This window comes from Ursus maritimus, unplaced genomic scaffold (assembly GCF_017311325.1).
Source record: "Ursus maritimus isolate PB19 unplaced genomic scaffold, ASM1731132v1 scaffold_28, whole genome shotgun sequence".
NCBI lineage: Eukaryota > Metazoa > Chordata > Mammalia > Carnivora > Ursidae > Ursus > Ursus maritimus.
This window is the reverse complement of record NW_024425341.1, coordinates 25,064,474-25,081,207: the sequence shown is the minus strand read 5'-3', so window position 1 is coordinate 25,081,207 and position 16,734 is coordinate 25,064,474. Positions and strand designations below refer to the sequence as shown.

Below are 16,734 nucleotides of genomic sequence, written 5' to 3'. Positions count from 1 at the left end.
GGAGACCATCCAGCTGAATGGCCCTTGCCCCGTGGCCTCTGGAGTCTTCCTTCTGTCTGCCCCTGACCCCGTTCCACCTGCACAGGGCCCCTCCCGGGGGCACCTGCTCTTCTCCCCTGATTCCCGCTTCTTCCTAGGCCCCGGGTCCTTCTCGCTCTGTGGGCCTTTCTCCTCCTCCAGGTTTTCCTTCCTCTTCCATCGCATCCGCGTCAGTGACCCTTCACAGAGTTCCACTCACTCCGGGTTTTTAAGGTTCACGCAATGGGAGAGGCTGGCTGAGCTGCGTGAGCCGTGTTAGGGGAACGGTGCGGGGGGCGCCCATCAGCTTGGCAGTGTGGCTGCTTCTATCCGCCAGTGTGCTTCCTGGCAGGGCTGGTTGGGCCAGCTGTGTGGGAGGTGAGCAGAGCAGGTGTGGCAGGGTGGGCAGGGGAGCCCGCCGTGCCGCAGACACATGCCCACCCCGCTGCATCGGCTATCCCTAACCAAGCTCCTGCCCCCCACCACTGAGCTGCTGTAGTTCACACTCTCTGAAGGGCGAGGTCTCAGGTACGAGGCGCAGGGGTGCACTGATGCGGCAGAGGTGGAGGTGATGGGGCACCTCTGCACCCTGCATGGGGGTTCCAGTGACCTCCCTGTTGGTCACCTCCCATTCCCCCTGGTCCTCCAAGTTGGGGACTCGCGCTCCGCTTGGTCATCAGTTCAGCTGTCTTTGCTCTCACAGCCCCCTATCCCTCACCCCTGCGCTCTCTGCCTTCAAAAGGTCTGTCATGGCTCTCGTCTTTGCATGTGGGTTTGTGCGTGCTTCACGTCTTTGTGGGGAGGGGTGAATTTCAGCAGGAGCCGAGGTCACAGAGGCAATGTGGGGACACTGCTGTGAGCCGGCTCACAGACACCGTCTCGAGGAGTTCTTCCAATCACTCCGTCGGGGAGAGCGGTTTTCACCGTGTTTGTTGGATAGTCTTCTGATACACGTGCTTGTGTGAGAGTAAATGGAAATCAAAGAACACCACAGTCACAACCATTTTTATTTTGGTTTCTATTTCTTTACATAAAGTAATAAGTATAATTTGTTTCTTATTTTTTTGGCCACATATTTTATGATAATTATCCATCTTATGTATCGATATTATGTCCACAATTTCTCATAATGACGTCGTGTTTCATGGAGCTGCTGTATCCCCGTAAGGAATAGCAACTGTTGTTCATCATTATAAATAATTATGCAGTGTACATCATCGGACAAAGAGGCCGTTTTCAGTATTCAGGTATAGTTCCTTCGAGTGAGTTCCCAGAAGTATGAGGACTGTGTGGAATATGTGGGTATCTTGAGGATGCGTATAGAAGTCTTCGGGTGGCTTACCACAGTTAGCAAATGGTGTGATCAAAAGTTCCTTCTCCACTGCACCCTTGTCAGTGGTTTCAATCCTATCATTTCTTTTATTTTGCTGATTCTATGAATAGTATCTTCTAGGTGTTGGAGTACCATGAGTTCGCATAAGTGCTCTGTAGTTACGTATCTAATAACAGTCTCTGCTTCAAGCTCAGAGCTTTCGCCGAGATAAGAGGCTGCTCTGTAACTTCCCCTCTCGACCCCTCACCTCCCCCACCACCTGCCCCAGTCCAGTCAGGCTAAGCTCCTGCTCTAGACACACGAAATACTTTCTCATTTCCTAGGTTTTTCTTACTGCCTGTGGCTTCTCCTGCTTTCTTCCCTCTTATTCAGTCTTTACTCATCTCAGAGGATAGACGATAGCCTTTCATCGCTTTGACTCCTTCCTGGGTCATTTCTGCTGACTCAACCTCTCCCTTTTGCTGTCTCCCACAATATTTAAGTTCCAGACCAATTAATGCAGAATTTATTCTTACTGTGCTGTTTGCAAGAGTTTTCCTCCTCTTCTTAAGCTAAGCTGCCAAGGGGCAGATGTTGAGTCTTTTCCTAAAGTTATATGTGCCTTACAGTATTCAGCAAAGAGGTTTTCAGATACGTCTGGCACTGGCAGATGCTTGTGGAGTGAATGAACATGGCACGGGGAAGGTTAGAAGAACGTGTGGCCAGAACATACAGATGTGAGGCTGTGTTTACCACGGGACAGAGCAGAGACACCCGCGGTTGCTCCTCTGCATTCTGACGGCTCCCGTGCTGCTTTTCTTGGTCTGAGTCTGTTTTGTTTCCTGCAGGGGCATCCGCTTCTCCACTAAAAGTACTCTGCACCGAAGAAGGAATAAGACTTCAGTGTTTCCTGAAGTATTTTACTGAAGAAATGAAAGCGAACTGGTATCACAAGTAAGTGTAAGTGCGATTGATGGTGGCCACAAATGGGGCAGTGCCCAGCACGTACAGCTGGACGCCGCACTCCTGGCTGGGTGTCATGGAGCTGCCCATCCTCTCGACAACCTTGGCCCGGGGCAGGGGCCATCACGGCAATAGGGAGGACCTCCAGGAGGGGAAAGACAAATGCCTGAAGGTGCCAGAGACACATTTCTGCAAAGTCTGCGTTTTACTGAATGGGTGACACACATTTTACCTGCAGTCTGGCAGGCAGCTAATGGAAAAATAATGTGTAGAGACCACACTCCCAATTTCCCATCTGTCAGCTCCTCACTGGCTTGATTAAGAAGAAAAAGGCCAAAATAAGCCCAGAATTAAAAGAAGAAAGAAAAAAAGGAGGCCCTGTAAAATAGCAGGTTTTCTGTGTCTTGCGTTGGCTGCTCTGCTGTTTCTCCAGGTGGGTGGGGTTCACTCCATAGTCATAGTGGTGACACAGGCGAGCTCCTGTGTCCTGGCCCCTGGGATCCAGCTCTTTCAAACTCACACCCCAAGGGTATCCCTAAAGCAGCTGCTCAGAACTGTGGGTCTCTGAGCGAACAGGACCGAGGTCAGTGATCCCCCCCGCCCCCCAGAGCCGCAGAGGACAGAGCTTCGGCTGGGATGGGGGAGTAGGGCACACATCTTCTGGTCATCTCTACTCCAACCTGAGGTCGCAAGCAACATTCTTAGCCCATATTTTCAGTGATGTCAGGATACCAACATCTTAAGCTCCTCAGTGGACCGTACCCCTCAGTGTCCACATCATGCTTTTAGATATTATGTTTCTCTAACACTTCAGAAGGCAAATTCTGTGGTTGTGGCTATTTTAGTTTTAAAAGCATTATTTGTCTAGGTGCATCTATTTGTGAGTAAAGTGTGAAGTGCTAAAAGGGTAAATATTATTGTTTTTTTTCCTCCTACTTAAATCTTGATGGGCTATGCTTTTGTTTCTGATGTTTTATTTAGAAATGCAAAATAAGATATTTTGGAGTCTCAGCGTGTCTGTGCGTGGCATCTCCTGGCTCTGTGTTTTTAACAGCGTGGCATCCCGGGTCAGGGGGGTCATTACAGATCCTGCAGGAAGATTCTACGCGTTAGAGACAGTGTCTTGTTGTCAAGGGCCCCGTAACAGGAGCCTTAAGGAAGGAAACTCTGGTGTATTTTTGTGATGTAATGTTTTATAAGGATGTATTTTCTTAGACAGATGGGTAAAATCTATGTCTCTAGCTGAATTAAGCCTTCCCTGGAAAAGGAAAATTCATGACTTCCCTTTCTGGGTTGTTTTGTTCCGGACGGCATGCTGTCCTGCAGCGGTCCTGTGAGCTTGTGAGATGTGTCCTGTATTCCCTCATAAGCCTGTGCTATCCCTGGGAGAGGCTGCGCCTTCCTCCACTCCTCCCAGCGGGCGGCATGCTCTGCGCCAGGTGCTGGGGTGCAGGGATTGGACGTGTACGGCACACACCTGCGTGAACATGTACGCACACACTTGCATGAACACACACACCTGTCTGGATGCACACACTCACACCCGCGTGCACACACACCTACATGAACGTGCACACGTGTGCGTACACACACCTGCCTGGATGCCCCCCCACACCTGTGTGAATGCACGCACACACCTGTGTGAATGTGCATTGCACACACTTGAGTAAACCTACCCGACATACACCTGCACGAATGCACACACCTGAGTGAACACACACACACCTGCGTGTGAACACGCATGCACACACACACACACACGAGGTAGACATATCAGCACAGGCATTAACATGAGATCTATGTCATGGTCACAGCCACTCTGCATTAAACGCACCACACACGTGATTTCACAAAAGCCCTGAGTTCGGTGCTAATATCACCTTGTACAGATGCAGAAACCGAGGTTTAGGCAGAGGAACGTGATCGGTTTGTTAAAAGTCCTACAAGCAGTGAGTGAAAGATCAGGATTTAACTACCAGTTAGTCTGACTCTAACCAGTACCCTGCTCAGAGGTGTCAGGCTTGGGGGAGTTGATGACAGACAGACAGACCGACAGATGGAGACGTCAGGGCTTGGATCAGGCGTGAGGCTTATGGATAACGTGGCGTCAGATGGAAAGGTCAGGAGAGTGAGGCAGAGCAGCTGGCAGTGTCAGAGATCTCCATGGACCCGAGAGGGGCCTTGTTTGTACATGTTCTCTTCTCCCAACAGAAAATGCTCCACAACCAGCCGAGTCTTTCTTGAGCACTTTGAGGACTAAAATATGACTTGGACTCTATTCCACTAGACTGTTAAGTAAGCCGTATTAAACTGTAATCTGAGGTTATGCTGTCACTAAGATATGATGTTTGGCTGTATTTCACCATTCGACTATCAAATAAGTTCTTATAGAAACAGAAAAACAGAGGAGAATAGGAAATAAAATCCGCCTCGGAGACTCACTGGCCCCTTGACAGACGCGGGGATGTCATGGGTGCAGACTTGACTGTGGACACCGAGTACGTTGTGTCAGTAGGTGGCATGGGATCGAAAGAGGATGAAGAGGATTTGGAAAAGTGTGAGCATAAGCAAGGACATTATTCTTTGGGTAAAAATGCTGAGGAATCCATCCAGGTGTGTGAAAGTGGCCCTCCAAGGAAAGGGCTGCAAACCTCTTCAGAGTGAGAGCGACACTTAGCAAAAGCGTCCTTCTGAAAAAGGACTGTGTCCTCCTGCTCAGAGGTGAAATTCATATGTCATCCAGAGCGCAAGTGGTGACCCCTGAAGGCTTAGTGGTGTCCCTGCCACCGAGGAAATCTCAGGCAAAAAACCCCAGCTGCCTTGAGTCTCACAATGTGTATTCTAATTCAGCTGGGGCAAAGTTCTCCCATGGAGGTGCCCTTGGAATCTAGTGAAGCAGCTGAGGGAAGGGACACGTGGCTCTGTGTGAGGCCCCAGACAGCCTCCCACGCACCCCCCAGCACGTCTGTGGTCACTTGGCACGTCACGAGGTGAATGGGACAGTCCCTCGTGGGAAGAGCTGAGCGGGGCGGTCCCCGGGGAGGGGCTCTCTAGCTATGGTGTAGTGTCCTCGACGGGGCTCCCTGCCTGATACAGATGCCCAAGTGGATGCTTCCCTCCTGTCCGCTCACGCACCTGTGCGGAAGCTTGGGCGACACATGTTCGTGACTTTGGCTATCACGGGGCAGTGGTAAAACCTGCTGGATTGTTTAAGCCCTTCGCAGGCTGTGTTGTTTTGTGGGACTCTTGTAAGCGGCTGGCATTCCTCAGGACGGCCTCCTCCAGCCAGACGCAAATGCCTCCTGACGTTGGGGGATTATTGCTGATATCTGTGTTTGTCCTTTAAATGGGGGGGGGTGTACAGAATCCAGATGGAGGTCATGTGAACATCTGACCAGAGTGAGAGGAGTAAACTGTTACTTTCCAACTGGGACAGCAGGTCCGTGTTTATCCTTGGGGTCTCTTGGAAAAGCAGCCTTGGCTGGCCCGGGGGCCCCCACCTGCTGTGAGGACTCCTCTGTCAGCCTTCCTCTCTCCAGCCATTGTTCATCTTCGACTGAGTTTTTAGACTTTTGCACTTGTGTCCCTTCCAACTACTTGTTTTAACCTATCATAATTTAAAATCTTTCATTGTAAGATACGAAATACTTTCAGGCTTCTAGAAAAGTTGCAAACGCAGTTGAGAGAGTTCCTATGTGGCTTTCGCCGAACTTCTCAGGTGAAAACCGGGAGGTGAACGGTCCTCCACACTGAGCTGCAGACCTAATTCGCGTTGTGTCCATTTTCTAGGATGCCACCGTGGATTAACAGTCCTGGCTCCTCAGTGTCCTTGAATCTGGGGCAGCTCCTCAGTCTGTCCTTCCTTGTCTTTTGTGACCTGGGTGCCCCCTGAGTGTTCTGGTGGGTGCTTTACAGAGCAGCTGTCCACTTGGATTTATCTTGTGCTTTCCTGTGATGAGATCGACAATGTTCCTTTGTGGTCAGTGCGCAGCAGAAGCGATGCTGACATAGGCTCTCACCTGGTTGACAGGTGGCTTCCCAGGTCTCTCCCCTGCAACGTCATTAGTTTTCTCTTTGTGATTAGTAAGTATCTGGGGGCAATACCTTGGCGCTTTGCCCATCTCTTGGTCGTCTTGAGATGCTGGCCCACAGATGTGAGCATTCCGTGGTGGGTCTTGCTGCAGCCAGCATTGCTGAGGTCTGTGTCTGATGACAATGACCCATTTCTTGCAGGTGCTAGAACGTCCTCTGCTATGCAGCTCGTCTGTGCAGAAGGTGCTGCCCCTGCTTCTCTGTCTGTTTGTTATTCCAGGTACTTACTTGTATCAGTGTGGGCTCGTGGATATTTGTTTTATTTTATGGGCTATAATCTAAAATGATCACACTGGTTCTTGTTATTATTTTGTGCAAATTGATCCAACTTTGGTTCTTGGGAGCTCCTTCAGGTTCTCCCCGATCTCTGTCAACATCTTTTTTGAGCAACCTCTTACTTCCTGATTCATCTTGCACTGCCTGCACCTGCCTGCAGTCCACAACCTCTTCCGATGCCCTGTCCCTTGTGCAGGAGGGTGGCATGAGACCCCAGGCCCCGTGCCTCGGATGTGCCTCCGCGGGGGCTGTCCGCGTCCGTATGGTGTCTGAGCAGTCAGACAGGACCGCGGTGGCTCGCCAGCTCGTGTCTGCACAGCTGTCTGCAGCCCTTGCGTGTGCATGAAGACCCGAGTTCAGGTTGACCTCTTCGATTCCAATCAAGAGATCAATACCATGAATCTTCCTTATTAGTGACTTCCCTCCCCACCGAGAGGACTGGCTCTCGCCTGTCATTTACATTGCTGTTTGTTTCAGTTCTGGCAGTCACATGAACTTGAGTCTCCAGGAGAAACAATTCCATACAGGAGAGCGTGTATGATGTATGTATGGTTCTTTGCGTCTGCAGGCTGACAGTTGCCACAGGAAGAGCTGCTTCCAGAAGTCGCTTTACTTCCTTGTGTTCTTCTCCAGCATCTCCCCGCTGGTGTGCAATTCCTCGATAACATGGTTAAGGTCATTTGCTACCGTTTCTGTTCTAACCTGGGCTCCCCTCACATTCTGTTGCAGTTTAGTTCTTGGTTTTTGGGGTGGGCAGGACAGCATGGCTGTGAGAGCTGGAGCCTAGCCGAGGAGTCCCGCCAGCCTGGGCCATCCTCCCTCCCTCCTTGCGCTCCCCATTGGAGTGCTGCCATCCCGGGCCCCCCTCCCTCCTTGCGCTCCCCACTGGCCGCAGGGAACCTGCAGGGAACCTGTCTCCTGCGCTTCTGCTGCACACATGAGCGGATGCATGTATGCTTTCCCGTGTCCCCCTCTTTCCAACATTCGTGTAAGACATTTTAAGTGTAGTTTGGAATGAAGTCATTCGCTCATGTCTTGTGATCAAATAATAAAACCAGGGCAGAGGTTTTGTCAGATCTGGCCCTTTGAAGTCTCCAAACAATAATAAACAAGCCCATAAGCCAAAGCCACAGTCTGGGTCAGGTAATCGTAATGACAGATGTAGTGAAAGGACACTCAAGCAGGTAGCAGTTGTGTCTGACTACTAGGCCTTGCTTGGCCTCCTTTTTTATTTTTATTTTTTTTCTTATGGTTTTCTTTTTTTAATTCTGTATTTAACTCATAATATTGGTTTCAGGGGTAGAGGTCAGTGATTCATCAGTCTTATATCACATCCAGTGCTCACCACATCACATGCCCTCCTTAATGCCTGTCACCCAGTTACGCCATCCCTCCACCCCCTCCCTTCCAGCAACCCTCAGTTTGTTTCCTATGGTTAAGAGTCTTTTGTAGTTTGTCTCCCTCTCTGATTACATCTTGTTTTATTTTCCTTTCCTTCTCCTATGTTCATTTGTTTTGTTTCTTAAATTCCACATATGAGTGAGGTCATCTGATAATTGTCTTTCTCTGATTGACTTATTTCACTTAGCGTAACACCCTCTAGTCCCTCCACATCATTGCCAATGGCAACATTTCTTTCTTTCTGATGGCCGAGTGGTAATATTCCATTGTACATCTTCTTTATCCACTCGTCTGTTGAAGGACACATTGGCTCCTTCCACAGTTTGGCTATTGTGGACATTGCCGCTATGAACATTGGGGTGCAGGTGCCCCTTTGGATCATTACATTTGTATCTTTGGGGTCAATACCTAGTAGTGCAATCGTTGGGTCATAGGACAGATTTATTTTCAACTTTTTGAGGAACGTCCATACTGTTTTTCAGAGTGGCTGCACCAGCTCGCATTCCCACCAGCAGTGCAAGAGGGTTCCCCTTTCTCTGCATCCTTGCAACATCTGTGGTTTCCTGTCTTGTTCATTTTAGCCCTTCTGACCTGTGTGAGGTGGTACCTCATTGTGGTTTTGATTTGAATTTCCCTGATGCTGAGTGATGTGGAGCATTTGTTCATGTGTCTGTTGGCCATTTGGATGTCTTCTTTGGAGAAGTGTCTTCTTAAACATTGTCGAATTCAATGGGAAGTGAGCATAGAGGGTGTGGGCCTAGTGGAGCTGTGTTGACTCGGGGGAGGCTGGAGGCTGGAAGCTAAGCTGGGGCAGTAGCAGGTGGAGCGTTGTGTGGCCATCTCCTGCCAGTGGCTCCACTGGTGTCCGGGGAACAGAATTCGCATGTGGCCCAAGAAAATGTGGGGCTCTGGGAGAAGCTGGCTCAGAGCTCAATCCTGGCAGCTTAGCCTGGGTTAGGGGTGAAGGCACATCCCCGTCCTAAGGCAATGGCTTCTTTCTGGAGCCGGAGCTCTGGGAGGGAGCTGTGGCGTCCCTGGCTCAGGGAGCGTGCATTCCTCAGCCAGAGCCAGAGCCGAGAACACGTAGCTCTGGCCAGGAACGCGTGGGGCCCGAGGAGGCAGCACACAGGGTGCTGTGTGACTGCGAGCTTTGCGAAATCCCCCACCCCGTCCCCCACCCCCACCCTGTGCAGTGGCTTTTACCCTTCCTCACCACTGAGTGACGTCACGTGGACGCGGATGGTCTTCACCAAAAGACAGTCTTAAGGTGGTGGAGTGTTGCTTTCTGTAAGTCACACTTGAATGACGAACAGCCCAGTCGCTGTGGAGCGGGAGGAGTGGTGGCTGGCAGTGTGTCTGTCCGTCTCTGTGGCTGACCGGTGGTGTTCAGCTGCATCAAAGCCAGGAGGACGTCTGTACCTGCTTAGAGCTGCTCTGAGAAGCTTGCTAGAGTGTGAGGTGGCTTCTTCCCTGAGCATAGAAGGCTGAGCTAGAAGAAAACCGTGTTGTCCTCTCCTCCAAGCGACCTGCTGATTTTGTGAATAGATCACCATCAGAACGGGACGTATTTCAACAGAACATAAAGTCCTCAGAGGCTGAAATGGTCACTGTTTCCCAGAGCATTTGTACAGTGACTCTGGGGCTGCACGAGTTTCACACGTTGAAGAAAACTGGGTCCGATGTGGCTGATAACAGGTAAACCCTGTTTGCTTTTCTCCATGGCCCTGACAGCTCAGGGGCCTCCAGCCATGCCCCACTGAAGCAGTTCTAGGCTCTCCGTCCCTGACTGTCCCTGTCCTCTGTCTCGCACACATACAGCAGATGCCTGACCAGCTTTACCTGTGTGTCCAGAGCACAACAGTTTCCTCTTTGAGGACGATGTATCTGAATTCGTGGAGATAAAGGAAAGCACCTCTCCAGCCCTAAGGCCCTGGCCCGAGTTGTCACGGGCACAGACTTCAGGGCAGAATGCAAATCCCCAGCACGGTTGAGGTCACCCCTTCTCAGCAGAGCAGGCAGCACGCTGCAAATCCAAAGCAGTATCCCGTCATTGCAGGGACCTAGTATGTTAGGATGGGTGGAGTGAGGGCTTTATTCATGGTGGGGCTCATGCTAAAATCCCCGCCTCATCCGGGATATTTGCATGCTTAGTGAGCACAGGTAGCCGTGTTGGTGCCACGTGGCTGTGCGTGCATCCAGCAGAGCTCGGGGGCATTAAAGTTGACTGATTCTCACAGCAACAGCTGCAGCAGAGGGAGCGGGGCGTGACAGGATGGCCCGGGCCATTTGGTTGGAAGGAAGGCGTCTTCTTACTCTGTCTGGAAGAGGCTTTCCATACACATTAGCTGCTGTTTACTTGGACATGGCGGCTTAGTCCATAAGCTGTTATGGCAGGCTTAGTTCCCCACCAGTCTATGATGGGTGATTTGCCAATTGGTCTATCAGAATGCCGATTGTCAGTACATACAAGGCATAAAGAAGCCCCTTCTTCGTCCCCCTGCGATGTTTGTGTTGTGAGTTGCTCTCCGTTTATGTTGGGGCGTTTGCACATGTGGGCTCCACACTGGCCCTAGTGTTTCAGGCTTGGGACTGATCGGCCAACCCATGGCACGGTATATTTTCTGTGAAAGAGTGTTTCTCTCTGCAGACCTGAGAATCACTATGTACAGTTGAACTTTTTATTTGCTCATGGGAATGAGTAGGTCTGAGCGCTGGCCGTCCCTGGGATACACTAACTCTCCAGTCCCCTCTCCCAGCCCCTGGCCAGCACCATCCCACTCTCCGTCTCCATGAACTTGACTACTGCAGGGGCCTCCCTGTAGAATCATTACAGTCTTTGTGTTTTTGTGAGTGACTTCTCTCACTCAGCAGAATGTAATGTCCTTCAAGTCCATCCATATTGTAGCAGCTGTCAAAATTCCCTCCGTTTTTTTGGGCCGGACACTGTTGCATTGCATGTGCACCTGACATAGTCTTCGTTCATCCAGTGGTGGACATTGGGGAGCTATCATCTTTAGGTTCTTGTGACTGATGCTACTGAGAACATGAGTGTGCATACTCGTGTGCCAGCTTTCATTTCTTTGGGGGTTTACATCCAGAAGTGCAGTTGCTGGAGCATATGGTCATGAGAAAAAAATTTTTGAGAAAACAAATGCTGTGCTATATAGAGCATTTTTGAGTCTTTTGCGTTGTAGCCAACGAGCATATATTAAATAACAATGTATCTTTAAAAACTAGGTATCAGGTTCAATTTTAGAAGGTTTTCAGATCTGAGCTACTAATGTAGTAAATAAATGTATAATATCCAGAAAAATCTCTTGTGACGCGAGCACTAGCGAGCCCAATGGGGCACCCCATCCAAACATGTGTCCATTGCCCCGTGGCCATCATGCATATAGTATGAGGTTCTAAATTGAGATGAGTTTCTGTTAACTTTTTTTTTTTTCCAGAGATGCCAGGATTGCATCTAGTGATCATATGAGGATTGGGGGCGGTGAAGAGATGGCCTGGCTGCAGATCTATGAGCCTACGGAGAAGGACAAAGGGAAATACACCTTTGAGATTTATGACGGCAAAAACAACCATCAGCGCTCGCTCGACCTGTCTGGTCAGGGTAAGATAATCATTCTTTAGCGTCTCCTAATTTTGTGTTCACTGATCCGTTCCTAGAAGAGGAAACACTCTGATTTTCTGATTTTCATTCAGAGAAAATTATTTCTGAATAATCAGTTTATTCCTTTGGCTGTTTGTCCATTTTCATTAAGTCAATTCACCGGTAAAGCTCCTGAGTGAGGGAAAAGCCAAACACACCGAAACCATTAAACTGTACGAAACATTTCCTTACAGCGTTCGAGGAGGCCTTTGCAGAATTCCAGCAGCTCAAGTAAGATTTGCATGTCTGCTCGGCTTTGCATGTCTGCATGATGGTCTCTCCCCTGGGGCTGCTCAGGGGAGCTGGGAACGTGGGGGGCCCCCCGGTGCCCACATAAAAATGGCTATTTACGCAGCTCAGTGTGCAGAGGGCAGGCGTTCTTCTAAACTGTACATGTTTTTATCAGTTAACTTTCTAGAGTCGTCATAGCCCTGGGTTGCTTTAAATGATGAAAATGACGGACTTCTGAAATAGTTATAATTATGGCAACACATCAGAGTGATTTTTTTCATGTTATATATTTAGGTTCTTTTTAAAGACTTTATTTTTTTTGAGCGATTTTATCACAGCAAAATTGAGACGAAGGTGCAGAGATTTCCCAAGTACTCCCTGCCTGTCCCATGCCCAGCCCCCCCTGCCCCCGCACCAGACGGTGCATTTGTCACCAACGATGAACCCGCAGGTCACGTCCTCACCCACAGTCCGTGGGGACCTCAGGGTTCCCTCCAGCCGTTGTCCATTCTGTGGGTTTGGACAAGTGTAAGATGATGCGTGTCCACTGCTGTAGGATCACACAAGGCGTATTCACTACCCGAAAAGCCCTCTGTGCTCCATCTATTCTCGCCTCCCTCCCCTGTCCTCTGTGAGCCACTGATCACCAATCCCTTTCCCATCTCCGTGGTTTGGCTTTTCCCAGCACCTCCTGGAGTTGGAATCGTGCAGCGTGTAGACTTTCGGATTGCCATCCTTTGTGTAGGGATCTGCATTTAGAGTTCCTCTATGCCTTTGTGTGGCTTGAAGCCTTGTTTATTTTTAGTGGTGAATATCCCATTGTTCTGAGCAACTTCTTAAAGAATCCCTTGAGATCTCTAAACATGTATCTGAATTTTGGAGTATCCAAAAAGGAGAGCAGTCACTGGCCATACTAGCTTATTCAATAAATGTGTGTTGAACAGATGAACAGACGGCTAAGATAAATCAGAAACCAGTGTTTTCAAAAATACTAAAAATCTCCAGTGCAATCTGGTGAATTTGGTGAAAAAAGAAATCTCTCCAACCTACACGCTCGAACCCTGAGCTTTTCCATGGGTTTCACCAGCCAACAGATGGGGCGTCCTGCCACCGCCGTTAGCGGCAGCGGGAGAGGTCGGGGAAAAATGCACGGACATAGTGTGGAGTTCTCAGGTGCTTGCTGCAAATGTGTTCTTCTAAGCAGACACAAACACACATCCTCCTTCCTTCCGCTTTCGTGTCTGCAGAGCTCTGAAATGTACGATGCTTGTTGTGGTCGCCTTTTCTCACGACTATCTTTTTATTCTCTCTGCTCCCTTTGATTTTTAGGGCAGCTGCTTTTGCAGAGAAGAGTAAGTACATGTTACATTATAACAAACACCTCCGATTATTTTGGGTGGGGCAAAAGGGACCACACTTTAGAGTTTTAATGTTGTGCGTTAAATGTTAAATAGCAAACCTGCTCGCCCACACTGGAGAAACTTTCATGACTCCCCAAAACCTACACTCCTGATTCTGCCAACACATCCCGCACCACCCAGCCCAGCCTGGCTTTCCACTTGGCTCCTTGTTACGCCTGGGGCCTCCTTTCTCCCTTCCACCCTCCGCCTTTTTGCTCTGCGTTCTTTTATGAGATGCTCAGGCAGGTGTGGCCATAGGTAGAGGCTCAAGAAATCGTTTATCACACTTGCAGGTCCTAGCGACGGGAGGCATGCCCCCCTGAGCACTGGGTCAGGAGGCAGAGGCAGGGGTGAAGGGCATGGTTAGGCCATGGCCTTTGTTGGGGTTTCCATGGGACAGGCAGGCGGGGCATGGTAAACCACCTAGGACTGGCCCGTTTGAATCATTTCATTGGGTTTTGGTCAGTAGGTGTGGTCCCTAGTGGCCGAGCCCCAGGCCCTGGCATGATCAAGGTAGAGGAATATTGCTCCTAGGTGCAGGGGCAGTTGGGGGAGGCAGCTCGGAGGGACATTGCCTCCCGGGTGCAGGGGCAGGAAGGGAGGCAGGGTGGAGGGGGAGGCAGGGCTGAAGGGCATTGCCTCCTGGGTGCAGGGGCAGGAAGGGAGGCAGGGCGGAGGGGCGTTGCTTCCCGGGTGAGGGATCGGTAGAGGTGTTCTGGCTCCAGGTGGGTTGGTTAGTGTATCACAGGCTGGGCCCTTTGTTCTCTCTGAGAATTGGCTCCCCCGGGAGGGGCCCTGTCCTTAGCCACAAAGGTTTCTAGGATGTCAAAGCATCATAATATACAGAAAATAGACTCCTGTAGGGTCCATTGCCCTTGGAAGGCCCTGCTCTCTAGATGCACAGGACCCCTCTCCCTTCCAGGATGCGTTTAGCTGTATATGGTTCCCTGCGTGGAGCCCTTGGTGAGCTCATGCATGTCCCTCGTTCCCTTGAGGACATTCACAGCTATCCCCTGCACAGGACCCGACACTCCTCCTGAGTCCCCCACTTTATATACACAGTAGCGGGAGCCCCTCCCTGTATTGGTTTGTATCCACATGTTGCTCCGCATTTGGCCTACTCTGTAGAAACGTCCCCACTGATAGATTTCTGAATGAGTCACCTTTGTATTACAGATCGTGGCAAGGTGATTGGTGGCTTACCTGACGTGGTGACCATAATGGAAGGCAAGGTAAGAACAGACAGCAGGGCACAGAGGCACAGAGTTAGGACAATATGGAGTTTTGGCAGTGCAATGCAGTCCCCCCTCCTGGGTCCCAGCATGGGGAGCCTGGGGAGGGGATTGCATGTTGCTCAGCCCCAAGAGGACGGGGAGCTCCCCACCCACCGTGATGCTTGTCTTAGGCAGCTTCTGGTAACCCTTATGTTATCAAAGGATGAAAGAGTTTACTCTTCTGAACCCACAAACAGCAGCGTTAGGAGCACGGGGACACGGTGCCTGACTCAGGCATCACAGAGCAGGTGTGTGGCAGCTGTGGGTTCCAGGCCCCCATGTCCACCCCCGTCCTGGGCCCTTCACGGCAGTAACTGCACAGAGAGTGGGCAGGCCACACCCGTACCCACACAACGCACGGGCCTGTAGGAAGGCGGGAACTACCTGCGGCAAGGAGAAATGAAACACATCTCTGCTCAGTTGTCAAGGTCATTTTGGAATTTACAGCAGAAACCACTAATTGGAGGTTTAGTTTTGTGGCTGGTCAGGGGAGTGACTGACCTCTCATGGGTACATCGGTCAGTCTTCAGCCATTCTAACTCAATGTCCAGGGGACATAGACACTTGAGAGAATTTTATTAGGCCTTTTCTTTAGCAACTAAAAGCTTAGAGAGTTCCTGAGCCAGAGTCGTGGTGGGTCTCACAACAAGGGTGTGAGCGAGGTGTGAGCGGCAGCCCCGCTGTCTCGTGGGCTGAGCACGCGTGCTCACTAGGTGTCCACAGTGTGGTCGCTGCATCTGATTCACTGCTTACAAGACAGCATCTTCTCTGGATTTCCCAGAGGAGCTGGCAAAATGGATCCACGAGTTGGAACAGAAAGGAAATTTGGAAAAAGGCTAAATATATCTCCTGTAAAATGTAGAGTTTAATTACCTCTACATTCTTTAATCGACGTAGGCCATGGATGAAGATTGAGAATAAATAGAAAAAAATCATCATGGCTTTTTCTCACGAGCTGCCCCACGAGGCTGCGAGCTTGTTTGCATCCTGCCGTCTTTGGATCCCTCATGTCTAGCTTGGTGCTTGTGTAGAGAAAGGCCTGGTGACTCACTGAGCTATATGGAGGATCCGTAAACACTTGGCTGACCCATCCCCTTGGGAGAGCCAGTATGCCTTCCCTGTTTCTAACCCTCCCTTCTCTGCCCAACCTCCCCTCCCAAAGACCTTGAACCTGACCTGCACGGTGTTTGGAAACCCTGACCCTGAAGTGGTGTGGCTCAAGAATGACAAGGACATCGAGCTCAGTGACCACTTCTCAGTCAAGGTGGAGCAGGCCAAGTACGTCAGCATGACCATCAAGGGCGTGACCTCTGAGGATTCGGGCAAGTACAGCATGAACGTCAAGAACAAGTACGGAGGCGAGAAGATAGACATCACCATCAGCGTGTACAAGCACGGGGAAAAGATCCCAGACATCTCACCACCCCAGCAGGCGAAACCAAAGCTCATTCCCGCATCGGGCTCCGTGCTGGCCCAGTAAAGGAGGAGCCGCCTGGGGGTGGATGGCTCCCTGAGTGCTGTGTGCTCATTCAAACGGTGACCGTGAGTGAGGTCACGTGTGCCGATGGACAAGCATGCGTTAACGCTTTTAGTTTTGGCATTTGGTCGTTATTATTTTATGTTCCTCTAAGGGCAAAAGCTCAGGTTGTTTGCACCAGGCTAAACCAGCTAATGTCTGTGGATACCGACCGAGAGTGGGTTGCAAGGTGTCTGCTCAGGTTTCTGTGGATGCTGGCCCGGGACGCAAAGCCCCCGGCGTGCTGCACATGCGGTCTGTGGTGCGGACAGCCTAGCAGCTCCGAAATCCTGCTTGTAAAGCCTTGCACGCATGTGCCCCTGGCTGCACTCTGTTTTTTCTCGCTGTAGACAAATAAAACTTTAAGAGGCGACTTGTGTGGTTCTCCTGTATCAAGCCGGACCCATCTCCATCGCTCCCTCTCTGGGCTCAATGATGGATTATCATTTGGTGGCACAGCCAGGGGCACGTGAACGTGCAATCTGGAGACGGGGTGGGGGCACAGATCACACTCGCAGTATTTACCCAGCCGGGCTTGGTGGCAGCTCCGAGACTGGCTGGGACAGCGGCCCGCAGGACCATCGTTCCTGAAAAGGCAC

At 50.5% G+C, this 16,734-nt stretch overlaps 1 protein-coding gene across 1 annotated transcript in view; it reads left to right on the top strand.

Moving 5' to 3' along the window:
• MYOM2 (myomesin 2) overlaps window positions 1–16,490 on the top strand; it is a 76,274-nt gene extending 59,784 nt beyond the window's left edge. The window contains exons 31-36 of the mRNA XM_008708847.1: window positions 2,179–2,284; window positions 11,512–11,675; window positions 11,909–11,945; window positions 13,275–13,297; window positions 14,522–14,577; window positions 15,782–16,490. Of these exons, the coding sequence (XP_008707069.1) occupies window positions 2,179–2,284; window positions 11,512–11,675; window positions 11,909–11,945; window positions 13,275–13,297; window positions 14,522–14,577; window positions 15,782–16,099 (704 nt within the window). The 3' untranslated portion in view covers window positions 16,100–16,490. The remainder of the gene's footprint in view (window positions 1–2,178; window positions 2,285–11,511; window positions 11,676–11,908; window positions 11,946–13,274; window positions 13,298–14,521; window positions 14,578–15,781) is intronic.
• Window positions 16,491–16,734: the final 244 nt, after the last annotated feature.